At 39.2% G+C, this 25,955-nt stretch overlaps 1 protein-coding gene across 2 annotated transcripts in view; it reads right to left on the bottom strand.

The window, feature by feature from the left end:
- TNKS (tankyrase) overlaps positions 1–25,955 on the bottom strand; it is a 128,392-nt gene that overhangs the window by 88,842 nt on the left and 13,595 nt on the right. For both annotated transcript variants that reach the window (XM_071431680.1, XM_071431681.1), the window contains exon 3: positions 10,184–10,279. In XM_071431680.1, coding sequence (XP_071287781.1) covers positions 10,184–10,279 — 96 coding nt within the window. The remainder of the gene's footprint in view (positions 1–10,183; positions 10,280–25,955) is intronic.

The following is a 25,955-nucleotide window of genomic DNA, read 5'->3' as shown; positions in this document are numbered from 1 at the left end:
TTTATGAATTAACTTGTACCACTAAAATACCTGTTCAGAGAGAAGCATATTTCTAGAGGCTTCTTCATGCACCAATGAAAAACAACACTTTTGACTTCAACTACATAAAAACAATACTGCCATTGCCTAACCCCAGAAGTGCCTCATTTTTGTTGATAATATAAACACACACACATATGTGTGTGCACATGAGAATTACAACACTCCCACACACTACAGCCCCAGTATAAATCAACATAAACTCTCTCCAGAGTTAAAAGCATATGTAAAATACAACAGAAGCAATGCAGTTCTATTTTATTCTTATAAGTGGAACACCCTTTAATTGGAGATACATATATCAAGACTCCACATTAACACTCCATATGACGCCATAGTCAGCTGTAGAGGGGTTTCTGGAGTATTTCTAGAAAGAAAACAGAGTCTCTTATAGGTTCCAACTATTCTCTCAACCTGTCCAATAAGGAAGAGGTCACAGCCATTTGCTTTGGATTACCTTCCTCCCCCCTTCCCTTCTCTCCTCCATGTACTGCCCCTCCAACAGAACAAGTTGCATGGATGGCCTCAAGTGTTTGGACACCAGGCTTGTGTTGTGGCACAAAAGATGCACATCAGACCTGTGGTGCTTGGCCTATGTGATAGTATAAGTAACATGACACTAAAAATAAGCTTTTCCTACCCCCATCTCTGGAAAGTTTTGTATATCAAAGAAATATCTAACCCATGGCCATATGAAATATAAACTGCATCTGAGCCTGCTGAATCAGATCATCTCATCAATAAGTCAGGTCAATTCCATTTCCATTACATATTTCTACAATTATAAAAGTTCTCTATGCCAATTAATTTGGAAAGACTTCAAGGTAGGTGGTCTAAGCACAGCACCACAAGAAAGCAAAACAAGCTTCACTCAAGAAATTACTCTTTACAATAAATCAATGGTAAACAGAGCTGGTAGCATTTGTGATAGGTGCTAGGAAACTAAAGGTTATTTAACAACTGTGATTTAAATGCTAGTTCCCAATCATAATGCTGCCAATTTTGAATCCTTCAGGCTGAAATTCTTGCTTATCTCAACTTAGTTTTTTTTCTAAATTATAAATTCACCACATCTGTAAAACAAGGAGTGTTTGTGCTGTCCACAAAGCTCATACATAACGTTTTATGCATTTGAATACAATCAAACTCTTCTACTCTCTTTGAGAAGACACTTTAATATCTAGATATTTTAGAAGAGAGACTTGATTGACCCAGGATTTCTGCTACATTTCAAACTTAGCAGAAATGCCTAGCATGGCCAACCTGATAAATCCAAGCCCATATGTCTAAACTGTTGAAGACTACAGCTAGGATTACACAGATCCAGGGAAAAGCAAGTAGATACCTACACAAATAAGGGACAGGAATAAAGGAGAGTGCAGGGGAAGGTCTAAAAAAGGTGAAGGTACAGGAATCTATATTAAAACACATTCCCCTCCAATATCTGTTTGACTTTCCATGCATGCTAAACTCAACCTGTCTGTATGTGCATTCCACTATGACCTTACCACTTTCACAGGACCCCTGACTGACTCTTTGTATTCACTATCATAAATAAGGACAGCACAACAAAGTAAATCTTATCTGCAGGATACCTGCTTTATTTATAAATGGGAAACCACATGGAAACTGCTGGAAGGAGCAACTTAGCAGCAGAGTCCAGTACAAATCAGCAATCAGTTTATGACAGAGCATCCTAAGGTGAAATGGGATACCCAAGACAAATACACATGGTGTGCTTCAAGCCCAGCAGAAGAGAATACAAAACCTGGGGCATGGAAGTTGCAAAGAGCTTCAAACAAACTCACAGAGCACTGTTCCTGTCTTCAGTACAAATTGTCTGATCTGTGAGAGAATTTTCAAGTGCCTTTAAATTTCAAGAGTATTAACTCCTTGGCAAAGTCCTACACTTGAACTTAAATTACATCAAGCACGTGTGTAGTCAAGTTAAAGGGGACCCACAGTTTCTGACCCAACACAGTGTCCTATGCTGCAGAGAACTTGAATTGCATCCTGTGCCCATTGCTCATGAGAGCAGGAGCAGCCCCTCAGGCGGCAAGAACATGCCCACTCTCAGCACAACAAATTTGGTGCAGCAGCTCTGTACAGAAAGAGTGCCCAGCACAGCCACACTGTGCAGTCTTGATTCCTCCCCAGAGCACAGTCATCCATCCTGCTGAATGAGGCAGTGGGGAACAGTACACAGTCTTATAAGCAGGCTGTGTCCTAACACATGCATAAAACGGCAAATTAAGATTGTCTTCCTCTCCCATTTCTTAGTCCATATATTTTCCTTATGCAACATTAGCATTCTTTCATATTCATCTGTTAAAACCTGGAGAACATCAACTTAAATGTTTTGTGCATGAATTCACAGACCCCACAGATTTCAGCTGTGACTGGCTCATCACTTTCAATACTTAAAGAAAACAAGTATCAAAGACTGTTCTAGAAGCTACAGTACGAGATATAAAAGCAATGGGAGCTTTTGTATGCAAGAATTGTCCTGCTAGCTAAAAATTCCTTCCTAAGAGTTCTATGCTTGCTTACAGGCTAAATTTCATATTAGAATCAAGTATAAACAAAAACTACATTTAAATAGTTAAAATTGCAGCCTAACTATCCTACTTACAAACAGAACTAAATAAATGAGAAGCTGTATGACGTAACATTCTGCATCCACTTAATTCTTACCACTGCACCTGGCTTATTATCACATGCAGTATACAGTGTGAAAAGGCCATGGACAATGGAAAAATGTAGTAGAGATCAAAACTCTATTTGGTCTTAAGACTGGCAGAAATTGCTATGAAAATCAAATGTACAACATAGAATATGGAAAAAAAAACCAAACAAACAAAACTTAAAATTAGCAACAAACTAAATTACCTAATCAACACTTAGAGAAGAAAACAAAAAAAAAATCAATAAAGTATAAGATAGGTCAGTGCTCAAGGCAGGGCAACAAAAAGAAGAGTGCTCTGATGCACTATGGAAACAGAAAGGCTTCTTACACATTTCTACTATTATTTTTCCTAGTGCAGCATGAAAAATATATTTTGTATTCTTTACTTACAAGCTACGGAGATCTCACTCATTATTTCTGTCCATATGAATAACAACAAACCCTGGGAAGAAATGCTTTTTTTCAGCTTGATGTTGTAAAATTTCGTGTGAAGTATAGGCTAAATAAATTTCTGTACATTAGGTTTCTGAAAGCTTTCAAAGCATCCACAACTCTATAGAACAGCAGAACTGAGAAACAGAAAACCAAAACACCTGATTTAGGTGTTCTGTGAAAACTCTGAAAAGACAATTTGCTCCTTTGGCTACTTTAGAGTTTGATTCCATTTGAAGAGTAAATACTACTGAACTGTTATAACAGTAAAAAAAAAAAAAAAAAGAGTGAAAATCCTTGCCAGAGGGATTGTGTAAATCAAAGCCATGCTTTTCATAAAAGCACCAATCCTAACCCACTATGCCTCTTGTTACACGACTACCTACACAACAGACTGCAGACTTTTAACTCCCTGCCTAAATTGAGGTTACAAAGAATGAGAAGTTGCCTGATCTAGGTTGACACCCACATTCCAAAGAAGCCACTTCAAGATACACATCTAAGCTTAAACAAAAGATAAGGATAATAGCACTTAACTCTAAACTATGGAGCAGGAGGAAAGAGAGAAGCTCTCATTATCCTAAAATTAAGCCCTATGAAACAAGCACCCAGAGTTGAAGTTACAATAGGAAGAAATCTAAGCACATTAAGGCATGGAAACGGACTTTAGGCAGCAGTACACGCACATCAGCTCACACAAATCCTTGCACAAGTCCCTCAATACGAGATTAAAGAAATTACACATTGATGGGAGTCAGGACCAAAATACTTCAGACACTTAAAAGCTGGAATAACTTGTTTCCTTTAGGATAAAATACACTGCAACTTGTGTTAAATAACCTACCACACTGAAGGAAATATTTAAATTATTTAATTACCAGAGAAAAAACAGTAGAAGCTAGAAGGACCTAAAAGAAACCTAGGGAATGAGCAACAAAATGGAGAACTGACAAAGCAATAAACATTGCATGCATAATATAAATCACCTAGAATTATACTTGAATATAAACCACAAATTTCAGAACTCAGAATTGCTTTAGAGGCTCCCATAAACCATTTAGCTCTTCTGCAATCAGAGAGGTAATAAAAAACAAACTTAGCCTGAATAAAACCTGGAATAACAAAATGCCACGAAAGCTATTAAATCATCCCTGCAGAAGTCAATGGGATGCTGTACCAGAGCACAGTGCTCAAATCAAGATACACTATCTTGAAATAATAATGCAGTGCTGGAAAGTCGGAGGAGAATCAGCGATTCCAGCAGTACCACCACAGCCCAACTTCCTTTTCCCTGAGGTGAAACTTCCTATGTCCACATTCTAAAGATCAAGAACTGCTCTCCTCGAAGAAGAAATACAGGAGAAGTGCACAGCAAGTATGGCACAACGTCTAGAACAAAGAGAGGACTGTTTCTTCCACATTCCTCTCAATGAGAAAAAAAGGAAACAGTTTTTTTTCAGTTTTAGAATTGAAATGTTACCATGCCAGAACTGAGAGAAGATGGCATTTAACTCCTGGCTTGCTAAGCAACCTGTGCACTTTCTTCAAAGAGGAAAGAGGGAACTAGACCATACACTAAATGAGATTTTTAAAACTATACATTTACAAATACATCAAGATAGTTATCATTATAATATTCTCTAAAAAACATAAAACAAGATTTAAAATCTACAGAACTAGAGTTTCTAGATGAGGCCACCAAAATGGTAGACTTTATGTTCCAGGTCTGTGCCACAAGTACCTTTTTTCCATATCTTTCCAAAGACTGGAAGAGCAATGGCCCCAGCACTCCCAAAGGAAAACTGATATTGCTCATAATGCTCCAGGAAGTAAATGTAACAAACCACCATGGACTCCAAATGTAAAATCATCATATGGCATTCACAGCAGTGAACTAGAGCATATGGTTTATTTCCTCCTCTTAGGTCATGGTGAAAAGGAAGAGTAAACCTGCCTGAATGCTAAACAAGTAACAATCACAAAAGCATACATTCAAAGCTCACACAAGTTCTGGAAGAAGCTCTTCAGACTTCTTGCTTCAAGATGTGTATCAACAGCTTATATGAAATAAGGTGAATGTTTTCTGCAGGTCCACAATACTCCTCAACTGAGGGATTTCTTGCTCTTTTCTGTAAGGCAGCAGATCCAGTGTTACTGTCAGAGAGGACAATGGCTGGACAAGTGGGTAGCCCAAACCATTCTAGCAGCACCTGCCCTCCTTACCATGAAATCACTTTTTCTTTTGTACTGATGTTTATTACACAGTTTTGTAAAGACAGAAGCTAAACCTTGTCCAAATGATCTAATACACACTATGTAAGAATTAGATCAATTAAAGATAAGCTGGAGGAGGTTAGCATCTCCCAAAATGAAGTGCTACTGTCTCTCCAGAAGGCCTTCAATATCCTAAGAGCACCTAGAAGGAAGTAACACCAACCCAAAAGGAAATGGTTCAGGATTTCAGACAGTCAAGCTATAAAGGTGCCACAGGAAAAACAAAATTAACAATCTAAAATTTCTTCTCTTACTGCTATTTTTAAAATGGGTAAGTTGTACTTAAAATCCATTTTCCATTCTCTGAACTTCAGTAAACTTATTGTAATGAAATATCAGATTTTTCTCTTCCTTGCAGGCAAATTATGTGTAAATAGCAGTTCACTTCAAAAAGAATTGTGCACATATATTTCAACACATGAACTATGCTTCCTGCTTAAATTAAAAAGTTGACATAACAAATAGATGAAAACATGAATCCTCATTAACACCTCTAGTAACCTTAGCCCAGCTATACTTTCATTCATCAAGCCGTCCTTCACCTCCAAAAAACTCAAGTGAGAAATGTTCAATAGGACCTAAAGCACTTTGCTTGTAAAAGACATTATTTCCATAGTAAGGAGGCAGATCAGAGTCTTGTTTAACTTTGAAAATTCATTCTATTAACAAATAAGACATTATTTCATACCTAAGAAATCTTCCTTTAATCTAGAGATGCAGCAGTTTTCAGACTTTTTCCATTTTGATCTTTCTCAAGGGAGTAATCCTTGAAACCAACAAAAACCAACCCCACAAAACACTGGCAGGAAGCAGATAAAAATATATTATCCAACAAAAATGCCTTCAGCTCCTGCTCAGCTCCTTTGGAAACTGCTCAAGTACAAAGAACAACTATTCACATAAAGAAAGCATTTCTGAATAGCAGATAATATGAGGGATAAGTGGCAAGAAAGCATCACTGTGTGGAAAAAAAAAACCAAACAAAAATATCATTCACATAATTAACAATAGTGTTGGCTTGTCATATACTGTACAGGGAAGATATAAAAGGATGCTAATCTTTAAAGAGGCAATAATCAGGGTAAGAAAAAAATGAAGACTAATATGAGAGCAGTGCAAAAGCTCCCAAAGGCCCTGTTTTGGATGGGAGTGTCACACTGCTATGTATGCCAACAAAGATGAGTTCCCATCTCAGAAACCACAAAGACAATTAAACTAAAAAAAAAATAAACTAGGATATTAATCTGGTGTATTTAACAGTTCTTAGATATGATATGTTTTTAGAGCCTGTAGTACCACTTCAGCCTAGAGAAAAAGAGGATTACAATCCTTTCCCTGACAACATGATTCAGGAACAGTATGGGATGCTAACTAAGAAGAAACAAAATATTCACCCTCTCAAACATGAAGTGCTTGGTTCACACAAATGCTGCCTATCTTGCAAAAGGAGGAAAAGAGGCTACTTTCTAGGTAGAAAAAGCAGATTCCTCAATTATGTAACTTCTTTTGAAGAAGAAGATGGTACTGGGTCTTTAATTTCTATATCATTCCCTTTATTCTACAAAGAAGTTTCCAAAGTCCATTTCCATCAAAATATTAGACTTTCATCTGCATTATGTATCCTTATGAAACACATATTTTAAGAGAGTGTTGCAGGAAAATGGCTGGAAGTCGTGCCAGAAACTACTGCATTACATGTCCTTTCTGCTATCTAGGTGAAAAGGAGAGTATACATTATTCTAGTCTGGGAGACAGAAAAGAACAAGTCATTGTGGATTGAGCATTTGCTGCCAGAACAGCAGAAATGCTTTTTATGCAGCAGGAATTTCCCTTTTAAAACACATACAGAATTCTTTGCCAAAATGAAAAGGTTTAATAAATTACCAACCAGTTTTCTGTTTACTTTTGCTGTGTTGGAGGTCAAAGGGACACTGTAATCACACTTCATTCACCAAGCAATTAAAACAGATGCATGAACCTATGCAAACACTTGGTTAAAAAAGCTTTAAGAGCCCATGTTCTTCAACAACCAATACAGCAGCAATGTGGAAAAGTCTATTATGGTCATATGATCTATCATGATTCCCATGAGGAAAGGCTGAGAGAACTGCAACAGTTCACCCTGGAGAAGAGAAGGTTTTGGGGTGACTTAATTGTGCACCTCTAGTACCTGAAGGGAGCCTACAAGAAAGATGGTGAGAGACTTCTTACAAGAGAGTGTAAGCATAGGACAAGGGGAAATAGATTCAAACTGAAAGATGATAGGTTTAAGTTGGATGTTAAGAAGAAATTCTTTACTGTGAAACTGGAACGGGCTGCCCAGAGAAGTTGTGGATGCCCCATCCCTGGAAGTGTTTAAGGCCAGGTTGGATGGAGCTCTGGGCAACCTGACTTAATTAAAGGTGCCTCCTGTCCACAGGAGGGGGGTTGGAACTAGATGGTCTTTAAGGTCCCTTCCAACCCAGGACATTCTACGATAAACACAGATAGAAAAAGGAATCAAAAATAACAACGAGAGCAGCCTTGACATACATGCTGCTAAAAGATGCAAATACAGTAACAAATTATGGACTGTGCTCCATTTTCAAAAACTCTAAATATTAGCATTCCTACAACCCCACCATTCAATACTAAATACTGAAAATCAAGTTAATATATCCTCCTCATCCTTAATCCAGTAATACCTTTAAGTTCTGATGCACCTAATTGCAAAGCATTGCTGTAGCTAAAGATTATCCCCAGTCAGATAGATCCTAAGAAATCCCTTAAGCCTCCTTCTTCCAAAGGGATGAAGCAAGACCTGAAGGTAACAACATATGGAAAACTCATGAGAAATAGCAACCTAACAGAGATAGTATAAAACAGGGCAACACCCAGAAAAATACAGCTCTTAATAGCTAGCCTCTATTTAAATGACATCTCCAGTGTTAGTTTTTTCAGTTATTGTGCATCACATGGCAGCTACAGCCCTGTCTGCACAGCCTGGAACTCAGGTACACAGCACAGAGCCCTGTGTAGCCAAGAGCCACCTTGAGGACAAAGCTGATAAAACAAAAGCTGATTTTCTTGCTGGGAAGAACAAACACATACAAAAATGATGCTTTCTTATGAACAACTAAACACATTTATAGCATCACGTGTGCCTCCACGCACAACCTGGTAACATTCACTGGCTGCAGACCGCTTCAGTCATTGATGTTGTGTGTGAGGCACTGGGGATGAGCCCAGAGACAGGGGTTGGCTTCATTTCACAGGATGTTCTCAGAGGGCTGTTTCGAATTCATCTCCACTCGTCTGCTAGGACACATTGCCCTCTCCTCTGCCTAAAGCACAAGGTGATCCAGTGCCCAGAGAAATCAGTGGAGCAGACACGAGGTCACAGAATTTCCTAATCTTCTACTGTCCTCTGAAGATGCATAGCCTGAAGAGCAGCTTGGGGGTTGTAACCTCCACACTGTAGGTATGTCAACTTCCCCACAAGTAAATGGCTTATATCCTTTAACACTTCTGAGGTACACTGACTCCCTGTTGCCCTCTCTATCTTCAGCATCTGCACAACTGTACCCATTAACAGCCAAAAGTCAGATTAACCTGCTTAGCACAGCTAACATTAGTGTTAGCACTGTAGGAACGTGTTTAAATTTGACACAGAGTAATTAAAGTAAATCATACGTATTTAAAGTACACTGTTCCAAAGGCACTCTCAAATCACTGCAGAGCTGTAGATAATTATGTATAGCACTCAGCACACTGAAGAAAGACGATGAGGAAATGTTCTTGACAAAGTGAAGGGAGCTGGTGTGCTCTGAACATAATCTGAAGAAAGAATATGGGTGTTTCATAGCACATAACCCATATATTAAGCTGTCAATAAAAAGAGAGAGAGAATAGGGGAAATAAAGGCAAAAGAAAAACAGCTATTCCTTCAAATAAACCTCAGCTGCTGAATTCCTTTCTATAAATCTAATTGTATATATTTTAAAATCCAGTGTTACTTTGTTTTATGCATTATTTCCTAGATGACAAAATCAGCACAGAGGACCATGTATTTCTTGATACCAATTTGACAGGCAACTATATTATGCTTTTCATGCTCACTGGTATGCCGCAACAGTTAATTTATTAAAAAATCAAAGCTCTGTAAAAACAAAGTTATATCTGTAGGATATTTTCATGAGACATTGTTTTGCAGCTAACAGCCCCTAAAGAAGGAAAAAACTGGTAGATGAAAAAGGGTTCAACCCAAAGTGACTAACAAGGAAGAGGAAGGAAAGCACAGCATGGAATCTGCAGCAAAATCTAACGTAAGTATTGATCTCTGCAATCAGTAGCAGGTTGTCTTTCAGATCACAGGTACTTTTATAGTTACACAAATGTCCTTGCTTGCCTAACAGTGAAGGTCTTAAAACAACTGACCTGATTTTTTTCCTTTTTTTTTTTTTTCAGGGGCTAGGGCATCCTGTTCAATCTGTCTATTGGGTATCAATTAAAAAGAAAAAATCCAGAGAAATAGAGTAAATAACAGATGATATGGTAACAGAAAATTACAGCATTAGCATAAGTAGAATAAGCAAACCTAGAGCAGCACAGCAGATTAACAACAATTACATCAACATAAAATCTGGTAAAAGACAGTTTTTTAAATGCTCTTACACAACAGAAAATCTGGAAAGGCAGAACGTTCTTCTGATGCTGAACTTACACACACAAAATAAACTCAGGTTACAGTGCTGAGAGATGTATGCATCTTACCCGTGAGTACAGCTTTAGCTGAAGGGTCTGCCAGATCCAGTGCAGATTTGCCATCGGTGTTCCGAATGTTTGGATCAGCTCCGTGCTGCAGCAGCACTGTGCAGGGAAAGCAGAAACAGTATCTTACCTCAGGTATACACAGGTTATTTACTGTCAAGTGTCTCCTCGGCATGATGAAGGCATAAACAAACATTGCACAATTTATTTTTCCTTCTGTTTTTTTCTCCCTCTCTCTCCCTTTTTTTTCCTTTTTTTTTTTTCTTTTTTTTTTTTTTGTTAAGCACTGCAGCAAAGGATCTTCTCTGGGCTAAGGCTAAGTTGGCAAGTTAAGATATGGTAAGACCACATGACTTTGCATGATAAACATGAACCCCGACTCTCTTGCAATAGTCGGGTTTGGGTTCCTCCTGACAGCTAGCTGGTATGCTGTGCATTCACTGACTCACACTGGGAACTCTGCTGTGGAACCTGCTTCTGCCTTTACTACCACTACTGCTGCTTGTTACCACTCCTGCTCCTTTTCCAGCTGAATATTCCAAGTTACCCCGCCTCTATAAGTCAGCAATACTCACAGCCTTTCAGGGGCTCATCACTTGCATAGGAAATGTTAACCATGGCATATCAGCTCACCTTCAAGAAGTGGAACAAATAGGGTAAGATTTGTAACCTGCTACCCTGCAGACTGGATGCTCAGAGGCTGTGTTACTCACTGATTTTTTTTTTTCCCCTACTAAGCCTATAAATACATGAAAGTTCAAGTACATAAAACCACTTGGAATACAATATACAACCATAAGCCTAGGAAGGCATTGATACAGTAAACTATCAACTAGAAAAGTTCATTAAAAAATCCCAGTATTTCACCTGTGAACCCATTATGTTGTCAGAAACAACGTAATGCAATACAGATCACGACCAAGACATTTTGTACAGAACTGGAAAACAAAGCCCACGGCAACATTAGAAACCTGACAGAAAGGCCCCAGATGTCATGCAAAATAAGCACAACACATTACAAATTCAGAGCAACACACTTATTTTGTACAGGTGAATAACAGGACAGTATACAGAAACTCAGGTCACAGAGATGAGTAATAAAAAACAGCTGACATTTATGGTTAACAACATTTGTTGTGATGCAGCTGGACTGAAGAAGATAAAGAAATAGTTGCAAACAGTTTTTGTAACTAAGGGTATAAAAATACTTCACACACAGAATTCTCCAGAAAAAACATAATCTAATTCATAACAAAACTAATTACTGATCCTGCATATATATATATAGACACACACACACATATATATTTTTAAAAAACTTTAACCAGGAAACACTTTTCAGAAAACCTTTTTTCTAAATTACAAATTTAACTGGTACTATTGTTTTTATTCAAACCTCTTTTCTTATACATTTCTGACTTCAAAATCTTTAAACATTGCCAAATTTCATATATTTTAACTTACAGGGTGCAATGCTACATGCTTGTCCCCAAGCTGAATTTTTGCAGAAGTCTGGTGCTTCAGTGAAGTAAATTGACTTATCTTACACTTTGATGAGAAGGCACAATTGCCTGATATTTTTGAAAGAAGATTGAAGTAGGAAGCCTATGAAAAAACCTCAGCTTTTTTTGTTTGGTGGTGGGGTTCTCTTCCCCTGTGTCAAGACAAAAACACCAAAACGGGGGTGGGGGGAGAAGAACAACCAGCTAGCACGTGCTCACTGAATCTTGTTAGGATCTAGCACCTACGTTTCTGAAGACACCATCTGTGCCATACGTGCTACCACCCACTGAGAGATCTTACTCACGGACAGGTTTGAGACTGAGCCAGCCTCTCAAGCCACTCAGGCATGTTCCAGTAGGAACAGGCACACAAGACCTTTTGCAGATTTTTTTTAAACAACACAGGCAGTATAGGAACTGAGTATGGAGAGACAGATTCTCTATGTCCCATCTCTCTTCCCTTGGACGCTGTTAGTGACTCCATGTACCTGGGAAGAGAGAAGCCATTTGTCCCAAGAGGCACCAGTGAAGGAGTAGTAGCCTGAAAGACATTACCAGCAACTAATTGTCTATCAAGAGAAAACAGGCAGTACAAAATACTGAAACACAGTTCTGACCAGACCAGAAGGCAACAAAGGATTCACATGGCAAAAAGCCTCAGACAAAGAGTTAGGGGAAAAAACTGAAAAACAAGATAAGGCAGGGGTAAAGATAATAGCCCAGAAAAAAAGTCCATGAAGAAAGACCAAGACAGAGAAATGATTGGGATCTGACCCAGTCAGAGGTTTGGACTAGCACGTGATGCCAAGATGAGGCAGGTTAGGGCAAGAAAGGTGACTTTCAAAAATGCCAAATAACAGATGTAGAACTCTCAAAGGCATCTGCAACTGCCTGAGCTCCATGCTAAAACAGAAGTACATTTTCAAGTCTCTTGATTCTTCCATCTTACGCAAACCAATCAAGAGTGCTTCCCTGCTACTTCTGCTGGCACACACAGATGACAACACACACAGTACTGCTTCCAGCTCCTCTCCTGGTAAAATGACAAAGGATTGTGCACTATATCTAACCTGTTCAGTCATACTAATGAACCATGAAGGATTTGGCCATGGCTTACAACATAAAACTTCTGCGTCCAGTTTTTAGGCCTTTTAAAACCGAGGCAAATACATAAAAAATTTACTAACAAGGCTTAAGCTGGGTGTCTGCAAAACCTGGAATTATTGACTGCCTGTGGAACACACATTTTAAGTGGCCAAATGAGGTTCAGAAAAGTAACTTATCAGAACTCAATTGCTGTAACCATGAGACTCATCCTACTTGTCTCTGCAATCATTCATCCCACTCATCTTCCAGCTTCTCCAACACCACAGGTATGGTCCTGGAGATGCTGCCCTTACTCAGTCCTAGAAACACATCTACACCATGAAATTAAGGCAATGGCATCTTGGAAAAAGAAACAAATTATAAAAATAAAGACTGCATTAGAATGCATATGAACAAAGGAAGCAAATGGGTCACAAAGGCCATCTTATTATTGTATTTCCTATATTGACTTTTTTATTCTAACATCTCTATATCTTTTAAGTACAAAATTTCACAAAAAGATATCCCAGTGAGCAATGCTGTCATCAACAGGAATTAAGAAGAGAAATCCAGCATTTGATGTTTAGGCTATCAGTATAACACAGCTGTACTTCAATACCTGGTGAACCCCAGGTGGCTTCTAATTGAATGTTCTCCTTAATATTCAAAACCTTCAACACTTTAGCCCAAGACAGTCTCTTCTAACAACAGGGCATTTGAGATCTAGACACAGTGTGTCTCTCTAGATTTCCTTTTCAATACGCCAGGGATGTGTAAAAATTGCAAGATAGATCTCCTCTGTGGGGAAAAAACTTTCCCTCTATAAAGAAACACAACAGAGCAAGATAATTGTTCTAGATAATTGTAGCTATTTTGGATTTCAAACACTGCACACTGGTTTTAGAGGATGGTTTCTGAGTAGCCGAAAAGGGGATGTGGAAATAAGTTTCTATCAAGAAACTTCTGTTCCAGTTCTGGAAGGAACAGAATTGTTCCTTGTATTCTAAGGATGTTGTGCACAAAAAGTAACTCCTGAAACTTAGTTAATTAGCATACTTGGATATGCTGGTTTATTTCCTCTGGACAACGGGGACATTAGGGTGTATTATTTGTCTGTATTGAAGGCAGTGCCCTTAATAATCTAGCAACACCATTAACAGACTAGCCCTGCCTTTTCTAGAGACCATATTGTACAAACAGTATAAAGAAAGTCTTCTTCTTACTGAATGTTCGTATTGCATATAGATATCAAAACCCTGTAACATTGTATGTAGTACAAACATAGACTGGTCTGGAGTTATATTTTTTACCCTCACTGCAACTGCTAAAATACTTCAGGTTCTGATTTTCACACACTATCTGAAATACCTTATTTAATTACACTGATATTATATCAGATCAGTACTAGAGACAAGAAAGGCCAGAAGTATTACTATATTTTTTTTAAGCTGCTGTATTGCATAGAGCATATACTACAACCACTAATTATTTCACATTACTGTCAACTCACTACAGCAGGATGACTCCTAAAATAAGACACTTGGCTCACAGCCTCCTGGCATAGGTATATTGAACTGTGAAATTAACCAACACAACCTCATTCAGCTGTCAAGAGCAAACATTTTTACTTTTGTTCCTTTCAACCTTCACATTTTCACCAACAAGGTATGGCAAAAACTTCCCCAGTAGCTACCAACAACTGTGCTTTTTCTGGGGTGGGGGAAAGGAATTTTGTCTACACAGAAACCATCACCCAAGTACTTAGTCCTTCCTGCTTCTTACTCCCACAGTTGAAAGTGCACCAAATGAAAACACTTTTGATTGAAAGACATAAATACAACGGAAATAGAATAAGGATAAAAATATATTTGTTTGTTCATATTAGCACAAAGATCAGTATAGTTCAGATGTGACTTCTCTAGGCCCAAAATCTACAGCTTCCTGACTATCCCTACAGGGATGCTGATGGAAAAGTTCACATTTGGTTTTAAATCAGATGCATGCAAATACAAAAAAAAAAAAGGGCACAACCAAATTTTTGACTGTTGAGTGAAAAATGCAAGAACAACAGGAAGACCTCCCAGAAGTATCTGTACTGCAAGCTACCCACTGCTTTTAATTATATTTCAAGAGTTGCTCACAGCTGTACCATTGTCTACTCTCTCCCCACCATTTTTTTTATCACTGTCCCACTGTCCTGTGCTTGGCATCCTTTCCAGTTACTCCAGCTTTACTATATATCCTTTCTTCTTTTTAAATTCAACTTCTGGAGGCAATCTCCAAAGGTTTTTTCCTAATTATGTTACTTGAGCCTTATCTACTTACCCCTGAAGAATCAAGGTACAGAGGATACAGTCTTAAAAAAAGGCCTCTTTGATATACAACACAGGCAATATCTTCCATTTCTCTAAGTGGCACCTCTAGAGCTGGTCAGTCTCTCACTAACTTCAGGTCCCAGGAACACACACACCTCTCAGTCTAGGCCTTGTGTATGATGTTTCCAAGCTAACAAGAAACATAACATGCTTATTTACCTCCATATTGTGAAAACATCTAGACAACACACTGGAATCCAAAGTATAAACTTTTCTCAGCCAATGCTAAATGCATCTTCTCCCCTAACTACCAGTACATGTAAATCAAACTACCAGTGCATGTCAGTCAAACCACTGAAGTTTTGAAGCTTTTCTCATGTTACAACAACACCAGTTTCTTGCCTAGATATTATACTATATAAGGTGATTTAGAGCCAATAATTCAATTTTGGCAAGTTACCAGATACATAAGCCTTTTTGTTAATGACCATATATAACAAAAGTTGTAGCACCCTACTCTTAGCTTTATAAAATTGAATACATAAGATATGGGTAATAACATCAACCGCCACTGTATCACAGATTAACTTCTACCTCTGTGAGCAAACTCAGTCTTGTCTGTGTCATAGAGAAACAAGCTGTAGTACCCATCAGCCATTGGAACTGCAAGGAAAAACCATGAGAGACAGTATCACTACAGAGGCTGCACAGAGCTGTAAGGATTTAAGTATTGCTGCTGGACCTGATGACACCCACAGCTTCAAACACCACTGTCAGCTCAGTCAAGAGGAGTTAGAAAAAAAGGAGAGACAGGTCCTATGTTCTTGACGGCCCTCTGTAGTGAATGCCATCAAAGTTGAATGAAGAGAGGATTAAGGAGCAGAAAGGCTAAGCACACTAAAGTACATAGTACAGAGTCAGGATAGGATAGAGGCAATAACCAGACATATCTGGAAACACTGCAGGTAGATTCATTGGCAAGAACACATGATAACCTGGTGGCAGATCAGGAACAGGAGTGTCCAGAAGGCTTTTGAACATCTCCAGAGAAGGAGACTTTCACAACCTGTCTGGACAACCTGTTTCACCTAGACCACACTGGCAGAATTGCAACACCTAGCCGTGTGCTGCCCACCCTGCATTGGAGGGCTGCAGCTGCCAACATTTGGGCAGGCAACAAGGCAGATTAGAGAAGCAATCACTTGCCCAACCCTCATGCAACAACATGACATGCTCTGGTTGGCACAAACAAGGACAGCACAGGGACACACGCTGGTGATGGGAGTTGAAAGGAGTAACTTTGCGTTTCTAGTTTAGAGTATATCTAACGTTACCAGCCGAAGTCCTGCTGGGTCAGTGTGAGCTGCTTAGTGATTCCCATCATTTTGCCTTCTCTACTTCCCTTGTTCAGGGCATTCCAGTTTCCCATTATCCCAGACATGGGTTTGTCCCCAATGAACCAGCATGGGGCCAGACAGAGCAAGAGACAAATACACCGACTACAGTAGTATGAAGCAGAAGCTTACAAAAGCAATGTTAGGCTCCATTATGTTGAAACAAAAATTTTGAAGGGAATTAGGTGGTGTTCCCCAATAGCCTAGACAGAAACAAGAGTTCTGACAGCAGGAGGGAGCAGCAGACAAGTAGCCAAGAAAAAGTGATAAAGTTCTGAGCAACAGAGAAAAGTCAGGGACTGCTGATATATTAGGAACTAGGGGGAAAACACCTGTGAAATGCCTCAAAGGAATTATGGCATGGTCCTCTAAGAAGGTGGTAAGGTCAGAGACACAGCTGAAGCGTCTCCATACCAATGTACACAGCACAGGCAGCAAACAGGAGGAGCTGGAAGCCACTTCACAGCTAGGAAAGTTACAATCTAACCACTATCACTGAACCATCGTGCAAAGGACCACACAACTGGAATGCTGCAATGGACAACTGGAAAATTTTCAGAAGTCACAGGCAAGAAGAAAAAGCAAGCAGGTGGCTGCCCTCCAAGAAAACAACAACAACAACAAAAAAAAGCATTGACTCTAGAGAGCTGCCTTGGAAAAACAGCAATGAAAAAGTTGATAGCTTATGGGTAAAAATTATGGGCTAAGCCAACAAAGGAAACCTCATGGCTGGTGTTTATTACAGTCTACCTCATCAAGGGAAGCTTGTTGATAATGAGTTCTTCCTTCAGCTACAGGAGGTGTCATGTTTGCAGGCTCTGACCCTGCTGGGGGACTCCAATCACCCTGACATCTGCTGGAAAAGCAGCACAGTAAACTGCAAGCAGTCCAGGAGACCCTTGCAGACCCACCGAAGAACCGAGTAAGGACTCCAAGTTTTCAGAGCACACTTTCAGTTGCTGAATGAATTCATGGATGGGATCCCCCAGGAGCTGCCCTTAGGGACAAAGGAGCTGAACAGAACTGGCAGCCCTTTAAGGACATTTTTCATAGAGCCCAGGAGCTCTCAATTGCCACGTGTAAGAAAACAGGCAAGGGAAGCAGGAGATAACCATGACTAACTAAGGACCTCCTGATCAAACTAAAGTGTAAGAAGGAAATGCACAGTTCTACAGAAACACTGGCTAGAAAAAGGAAGATTAAAGTAAACATTCCCCCCCTTGACAAATAAGACATGAGAACTAGCAAAAACCAATATGGAGAAGGCTGAGCTATTCAACAGTTTTTCACTTCAGCTTTCAATATCAATCTCTCTTCCCACATCTCTCAGTTCCCTGAACCTCAAGGCTGCAACTGTAGACTGCAGTTCCCTCCACTCTAAGTGAAGCTCAGGTTGAAGACCTCTTGAGATACCTGAACATACATTAGTCCATAGGATCCACTGAGATACATCCCAGGGTTCTGAAGGGATAGGCTGATGTTGAAAATGGCCAAGCAATTCTCAATCATATCTGAGAAGTCTTAGCAGTAAGGTAAATCCCCAGACTGGGAAAATAACAGGCTCATTTTGAAAAAAGGTAAAAAGGAAGACCCTGGGAACTACTAATGAAGCAACCTCACTCCACATCCAGTAAAATCATGGAAAATTCTCCTGGAAGACACATCAAAACATGTGGAAGACAGGGAGCTGCTTAGAGACAGAAAGAGCAGATCATGCCTGACTCATTTGGTAGCCTCCCACAATGAAATGATTCCATCAGTTGACAAAGGAAAAGCTACAGATGTCATCCACCTGAACCTCTTGCAAAGCTGGAACATCCAGAGAAGTTGTGGATACCCATTACTGGAAGTGTTCAAGGTCAAGCTGCCCAGGGCTTTGAGCAACCTCATCTGGTGAACACTACCCCTGCCCATGGCAGGGAATATGGCCTACATGATCTTTAAAGGTCCCTTATAACCCAAACCATTCTATGATTGTAATCCTGCAGGCCAGTTCCTGGAGATCCACAGTTTTAAAATTTATACAGATAGATGGTGATAAATGGTCATTTTCAAGTAAAAGAAAGCAAGCTCTATTTAAAAATGCTACTTGGACCAAATGTGATGCGATCTGGATAAATACAGCACCAGCTTGCATGTTTCTGTTACCTTGTCATTAGATAAACAATTGCAGCAACTGCTGGGGACATCAGTATGTGGGAGGAGACAATTCACACAGACAGCTCAGAATATGGCTCTCCTAGCAGAGGCATTTCTTGCTTTACAGCTAAAATGTCCATTTTGGTCCAGCAGGATCAGAGGACAGCCATATCAAGTGTCTCCCTTTATTGACACAGATCTGATCTTTGAAAGGCAGCTTCTCGTAACTCCATATGCTGTGGAAACTGCACTAGTTCCTACAGTAACAAGATGCAATACCAAATTGAGCAGAGGCCCAGTAAAAGATTAAGTGGAAACAACACTTAAAGATCAGAAATCAGGTTCCTTCAGCTTATTTTGGCAATTCAGAGAAAGAGGCTTCAAGGCAGCAGTAAGAAAAAGAAGCATTGTGAACAAGGTCTCCCAGTACCACTTTTTTGCTTGTTTTGAAGAGAAACAGGATCTAGACCAAAAAAAAAAAAAATACACAGCATCACTTTGAAAGGATCTTAATTTATTTTAACTCCTAATTTTTCAGAAAGACTCTTCTGTCTCAGTCATTTTTTGCCCCAGAAGTGCTTTCAGACTTTGCTCAATGAAATTTCAGCCTCCTAGCAAGACAACCTGACTTCCTGTCTATAGCTACATACATAAACCTCACTTCTCAATGTACTGCAAGACTTCAATGCATTCTAGACTTAAGATGGCACTAGATGTTCCAGAGATCAGATTTATCTAATCAAAGCAAGGTAAGGAGAAGGGATCTGAACCAGACAACCAAAACCACAAGTATCACTACCACGACAAGAGCTCTTCCAGCAGGGGAAGAAGATACTTTTTTTAAAGGCTCCCTCCTCCCTCTGTGATTGCCTTCAAGTCTTACCCCTTAAGTAGGTGCATCCTGAGTTACACAAGCCTGAGTAACATGCTCTAGGGAATCCTGCTTGAGTAGGGAGGTTGCACTGAATCCACTCCAATGGTCCTTACCAACCTTACTCATTCTGTGATTTTAACTATGATTAGTTCTCTGTGTGTAGGAAGCACGACAAAATTGCTTCCTGGTATGCCAGTTCTACCTACCTGTGATTAAATATGCATAGAAAGAAAGAACATGCAGAAGGTTCCAGAGCCTGTAGGCAGCACAGCAGAGGCTCATAATATCCTTCTGCCCTCAGAGAAAGAGCCAGAGTAGATTGCTCAGCCTACATGAACAGCAGTTCAAAGCCTTGATCTTGCCTGGACTAAGTGAACTAAATATCCCTGTTTCATTTTTCTGATGTAGCAGTTTTCAAGCTAAAATTTTCCATTCCAGCTAAGAGTGAGAACAAAAGTATATGCAGGTTACATAGAATGCAGTCTTCTAGAAAGCCACCTCAAAACCTAAGTGCAATTGCAGTTCTTTTGTTTGTGGTTTTTTTACATCATGTAAGAGACAGAGCTGGCATTCCAAAACATTTCCCTCAAGAACACTATCTCTACAAAAAGCTGTGTAGCGTAAAGGAAGTTTTGGGAGTTCCACAATGAGCCTGCAAAATGCGAGCACTCTAGAAGCTTTGGCTAGAAAAAAAAAAAAAAGAAAGAAAAAAGAAAAAAAATAACAAAACGGAAAAACATTTATTGAGCTACTAAGCAATGAAGGACAGTGAGCATTTATTTAATCCCATTTATCTGCAGGTATGTACATGCACTCCTTTAACACCGAATCACAGTCAATCATGGAACAGCTGAGGTCAAAGGGACCTCTGTAGCTTCTCCTCCCTGCTGCAGCTGAGCCACCTAGACTCAGTTGCCCAGGACTCTGTCCAAATGCCTTTTCAGTATCTCCAAGGAAGGAGATTCCACAACTTCTCTGGGCAACCAGTGATTACTTGTCCTGATGGCAAAAAGTGTTTCCTGGTATTCAGAAGGAACCTCCCACGTTTTGATTTGTGGCCATTTCACAAAGGGGCTTACTCAAACACACTGAGATGTGATTCTTAAGTCATCTGGAACATGTACACTGTTAAGTGTGCAAAATGGAATAGAAGACCCTTTCATCAAAAGAGGTTCAAAAAAATCTAACAAAAACCATTTAGCTCATTTGTAGATGGTATGGATTGAGGACTAGCTATGCAACAACAAAATCATGACCCCTTTTCTTGCAAGCAGCAATTCTGCAACTACTTAAGCTTCAAGCAATTGGTTTAACATACAATACTGAACAGCTAGAAATCTGAACTACTGCCCTACTGTCTGAGCAATTTATGTTTTCACTTATATCCCAAGCTGAAAGCCGCTTTAAGGACAATTCTTCATTGCTTGGTCCCAATTTAACTTTTCTCTGAACAAATTCACCTTTCTACTTCAAGTTTTATTCAAATAAATGTCAGCTATAATCCTGACATCCTACTTGACAGATTAAGAGCCCTGCTTTCAGAGTCCTTGAAAAGCAAAAGCAGTCACTGAGCCAAATTAGGTCAACAAAGAACATCCTAGGAGGAAAAAGGAATTGAAGAGAGTTAAGAGAAACTAATGAACTCCAATCTCCTGCATAAGCTTACCATTTCTTCCTGATGAAGTTTGAGGGGGGGAAAAAAGTCTTGGTGGAAGTCAAGTTACAGATTGCATGTGAAATTAGCTGTGTGGCTATCAGAAGGAACTATTTTCCAGTGAACCAAAATCTAACACCCAAGAACCAACACGAACAAAGGGATCTTAAAAGTTTATGAGAACCTGTCCTAGATCTACCACTTTTCCAAAACAGAAAAGCATCTGAAAAAACATTAATTGAAAGTAATTAAACCCTAGCAGCAGCTCTCATGCCACCATTCAGTGAGGCGAGCACAGGATGGGGAAAAAAACAACCACCAAACCCCAGAATAACTGTCACATTCCACAAGCACATTCCTCCTTTTCCAGAGGTGAATTTCAGTGCCTACCAGCTTCCAACAGTACACAGATGGTGTCTTAGACACACATTCTATGGCACACACACAGTGATATTTTGATGTAATTAAGACCTGAAACTCTTTAGATTAAAGAAGCCCCAAAATGTAAAATAATTTTTGCACATTCTGCATAAACTTGAACCTTATGTCAATTTTGTAAACTCATCGTTAGTCCACAACATAGCTACCAAATGTTTAAGAGATACAAGTAACTTATGAAATCTTAGGGATAACAAGTTGTTCAGTCCATGAAAATGTGGTTAAAGCTACGGGTTAGCCAGATGACACAAGTGTTCTCAAAAATTCTGTTTTGAAGTAAAATGAGGTAGCTAAGAATATGCTAAGTTCAAGCAGACCTAGAGCTCTACTAAGAACTGACTACATGTATCAGAATAGTAAACTTTCCCCAGCAACTATCTTAGATCACATTATTAAGTAAAACAGTAAGATTGCTGTCAATTTTTAAAGTCTAGTGCTATATCCACTTTTTTTTCCAGCAGCCCTAGAACTGCTCACTAGCATGGCCTATTGATACAGAGCAGTGCAAGTCTTAGCAAATTTAACAGTAGGTCCTTGACAAGCAAATATCCTATAATGTAAAAATCTCAGTCTGTCAGGTGAGATTTCGTCAGTGCTACAGGTCTCACGCTAGGGAGAAATGGATGTTACATCAGTCTGAGTGAGCTCCTTTCCTGGGTCACCCATGTCCTGTGCCATCCTTGCATCACTCCAAACAAGAATATAAAAACAAAACGTTCTTCTTGCATCCCTCATCACATACATTCAGTATCCAATACTATAGTTAGGTCCAGAGCACTGTGCCTAACCAAGGAACCACTCAGTATTGCTTGCTTGGACAAGACATCAGCAAAACATGAAGACTACACACAGCAGCATGAATAGCAGGACTCACATCAGACACCGCAGCCTTGGTGCTGCATGGTGCATTTGTATAAACATGGTGAAACAATGAATTACAGGAGTCTGTGCTAATCAATCACAAATCCTAACTGCACAAATAGCTGAAATGAAGATCACCCAGAACAAGAGGCAAGAGCTCAGTATTTCCAGTAAGCTTCAAGCAACCACAGTTTATTTTGCATACTTGCTTTATAGAAGAACCAAATCATTACAAAGAGATACCTTCCTTTATTCACTATATGACAAAGTTTTGTTTGCCTACACATTTTTAAAAGAAAGACTTTTACATCCTGTAGTAATACTTTAATCAATGTTTTCCATTAGTCTAAGAAAGCATCTGAGACCTCTGCGGGAATGTGCTCCACTCATTTGTGCCCTTAACATCTACACATATATCTACAGATTGTTTTTAAACCACATATGAACTGCATTAAGGACCACATGGTTCCGCTGAGAAGCTAAAAGCAGATATTGCTACAGTAATCAGAAGCATTGTCCCATAACATTAATTATTTCTGCAAGATATTTACAAAGCCATTCTAAACCCATACTGGACATTTGAAAGCAGTTTCAGTGTCTGCAAGAGACCATCTGTTCCATTACTCTGCTCTGAATGATATGCAACTTCTTCCCCTCCCTCTCAATTTGCAAATAGCTAACATCAGTATTTTTGAAGACCTTAACTTCCCAGAAAGACCCTATAGCAAATTTTCCAGTAGTGTTTGCATATTATCCTACCACCTCCTTCACTGCAAGAAATTATATTCTGATTTGATGAGCACTTGTAAAGAAACATCATAAAATAAATTACTCTTTTCTTTGTCCTCCAGAGATCCTCCTGTGCCAAGCAAGCAAACAAGGAAAAAGGTTCTTTTCTCAACACCAGAATTTTGAAAAAGAAACAAGACTGGGAAAAAGTCTAAAACCTAGATAGGTCCTAACATATTAACTGTTCATGCAATTTAAACCTAACGGAAAGAAAGACAGCTTTCAAAGTATGCATTGCATTAAAACCCAGAGAAGGCATCTGATTTGTACAAAGCATCATCCTCTCTGCTATGAAGTTTACTGTTGATTTTGTTCCTGAAGAGAATTTAACCTGAGGATTAATCCAGCTCAGTGTTTGGTCCTCATAAAAAATGTTGTGGTTTGGCACTTCCACCTTACATCAATGACCCACTTATTTTAAGGTTCCTTGCACTCCAAGACCTTTCTTTGTTGGGTACATATGTGTGACTGACACTGCCCAGAGATTTCTTCCAAAAGTGTCTATCACAGCTACACATGCACAGGTACCAGTGCACAGAACTCCTGGAGACAACACGCCCTAACAGACCCATCTGCACACAAATGCCACACACTGGAGAGGTATCCTTCTCATACAGCAATTGATCCATTCCCTCGTGTCTTTCTGCCCAAGTCCACCAGGGAGCACTGCAGTTGTATATGCCATGGCAGAATGCCCCAAACCATTTTCTGTTGTCACTTTTGACAAAAGCCCTGTTGTCTCACGCTCCAGTCCATTGTTACTATGACAACAGTATTACAATGCCTCCCAATTACCAATGTATTATTGCAGTCCTGGTTCCTCCACCCCCAACAGCTCAGAGAAGGCAGCCTTATTCTCAGGTCTCTTTCAATAGGGCAAGTCCGAACTACAGACTACTGAACTACACTGTAGATACAAAAAAATGTGAGACTCAGCCCTCGAGGCTTTAATTTCCGTGATGAATATTGACATTTAGAGGCTAACTTAGCTTAAACAAGCAGTTATAGGACATTAAACTATTTAAAACCAGGAACAAGTACTTAATTGAGACAAAAGTATTCTTCCACTCAAACTAAAACATGAAATTTCCATCCTGTGTCTGCTATCATGCAAGGTTCCTTTGAGAAAGGCCCCATGAAGAAACAGTTTGAGAAGCATATTAGGTGTTTGAGTCACTAGGTATGCACCAATTTAAAACCACTTTGCTACTCAAAGAAGCAGGGTTCCAAACAAATGCTGTAACTTACACAGCAGAAACAGACCAAAATAACTCCTAACCCTTATAGTCTGACGAGCCTGCTTCCACAACAACTGATCTGGCTTTGATCAGTATCTGAATAATAACTACTATTAAGAATAGCTAGGATTTTTATTTTGCATACTGGAACATATAAGAGATAGATGCTGTTAACAAGGACTGCTTGTGGTTAAGCTTATAAAATAGAAAGTATCTTTCCTCTCATATCAACATTAACAGCAGCTAACAGATAGGAAAGCTCCACACTGTAGGGATTAATTAATGTCCTCCTAATGGAGCAAAACTCAGAATTCAGGTACACAAGAACAGTCTAAAGTTCTTCAAACTCTTCTGCAACCTAAAGTTCAAATACAAGTCACTGTCTCCCCACAACACACTATGAACAGTCAGTAACAGTAGTACTCCAGCAGTTCAAAAGTCAAAGCAGGAATAGTAACAATATTAAGAATCTTCTGATATAAACAGCAACAGTGAAAACGTTTTACATTTTAAAGTACTTACTTGAGAGTATTTTCCAATTATTTTACAAGCCTCTGAACATCAGATATCCAGGATGCCTCTTTGTATCTAAATTTCCCTCTAGAACACCAGCTCTCCAAGAGAGGCTTCAGGAATTCAGTACATCTCTCCCGCAAACAGCATGCATAACCAGATCCCAGTGGACTTCAATTACCAAAATCCCCTCTAATTCCTATTAAGGAGCTACTAGTCTTCTTACAGGCTTCTGTCTACCCAGCAGATAAATCTAAGTCAGTTTAATTAATTTTCAGTTAAGATACCAAATCTTCTCCCGGTCACTCCACCTCCAAAAAGAACTGGCTGCTATACAATTTTGCTCCTTGACAGCACTTCTAATGATTTTTCTTATTACTGTTTCAGGTAGTAAAATTAGACACTGCTTTAACTTTTGCAGTATTACAGTTCCTCTGCTTGGAAGCATTCTAAGCATTCTAAAATCTCTTAGGACAAAATTACCATAAGCTGCAATAGTTTCACTATTTGCTGTACATGCCTTCTTTGCAAGGTGACCAAACAAATGAGTAGTTCAAAGATTTTTGTAGTTCAATGATTTTACCATTTCTACAATTCCTTTGAGGTTTACTGTGTGCTGCTTCTACCCATAGAATACCTTTCATAGATTTTTTTTTTAAATCCTAACAGAAGGTTTATCTACCACGCAGAAAGGAGTCACATAATAGTCCCTCCACATCTTTCTGCCAAAACATGTATACTAGCAGAAGGTAATAACTAATGAATTCTTTTCCTTCCTCAGTTGTAAGGAAGCACAGCAGGATGAGGAATGTTTTGACATGCTTACAAAGAGGCATTTAAATAACAGTGATCTCTATATTAAGGGCACAACTTATATAAGAAAAGCTGTTAGCTTAAGAAAGTTTTAGCTTGCTTGCTTGTTGTATCGTTCAAGTGCAAAAAGGGTAGAGGAAAAAAAATCAACTTACACAG

Source organism: Agelaius tricolor, unplaced genomic scaffold (genome assembly GCF_023055355.1).
Source record: "Agelaius tricolor isolate 1412-34295 unplaced genomic scaffold, bAgeTri1.0.p SCAF_8, whole genome shotgun sequence".
Classification (NCBI taxonomy): domain Eukaryota; kingdom Metazoa; phylum Chordata; class Aves; order Passeriformes; family Icteridae; genus Agelaius; species Agelaius tricolor.
Note: the sequence above shows the minus strand (reverse complement) of the source record. Positions and strands in the feature narration are given on the sequence as shown.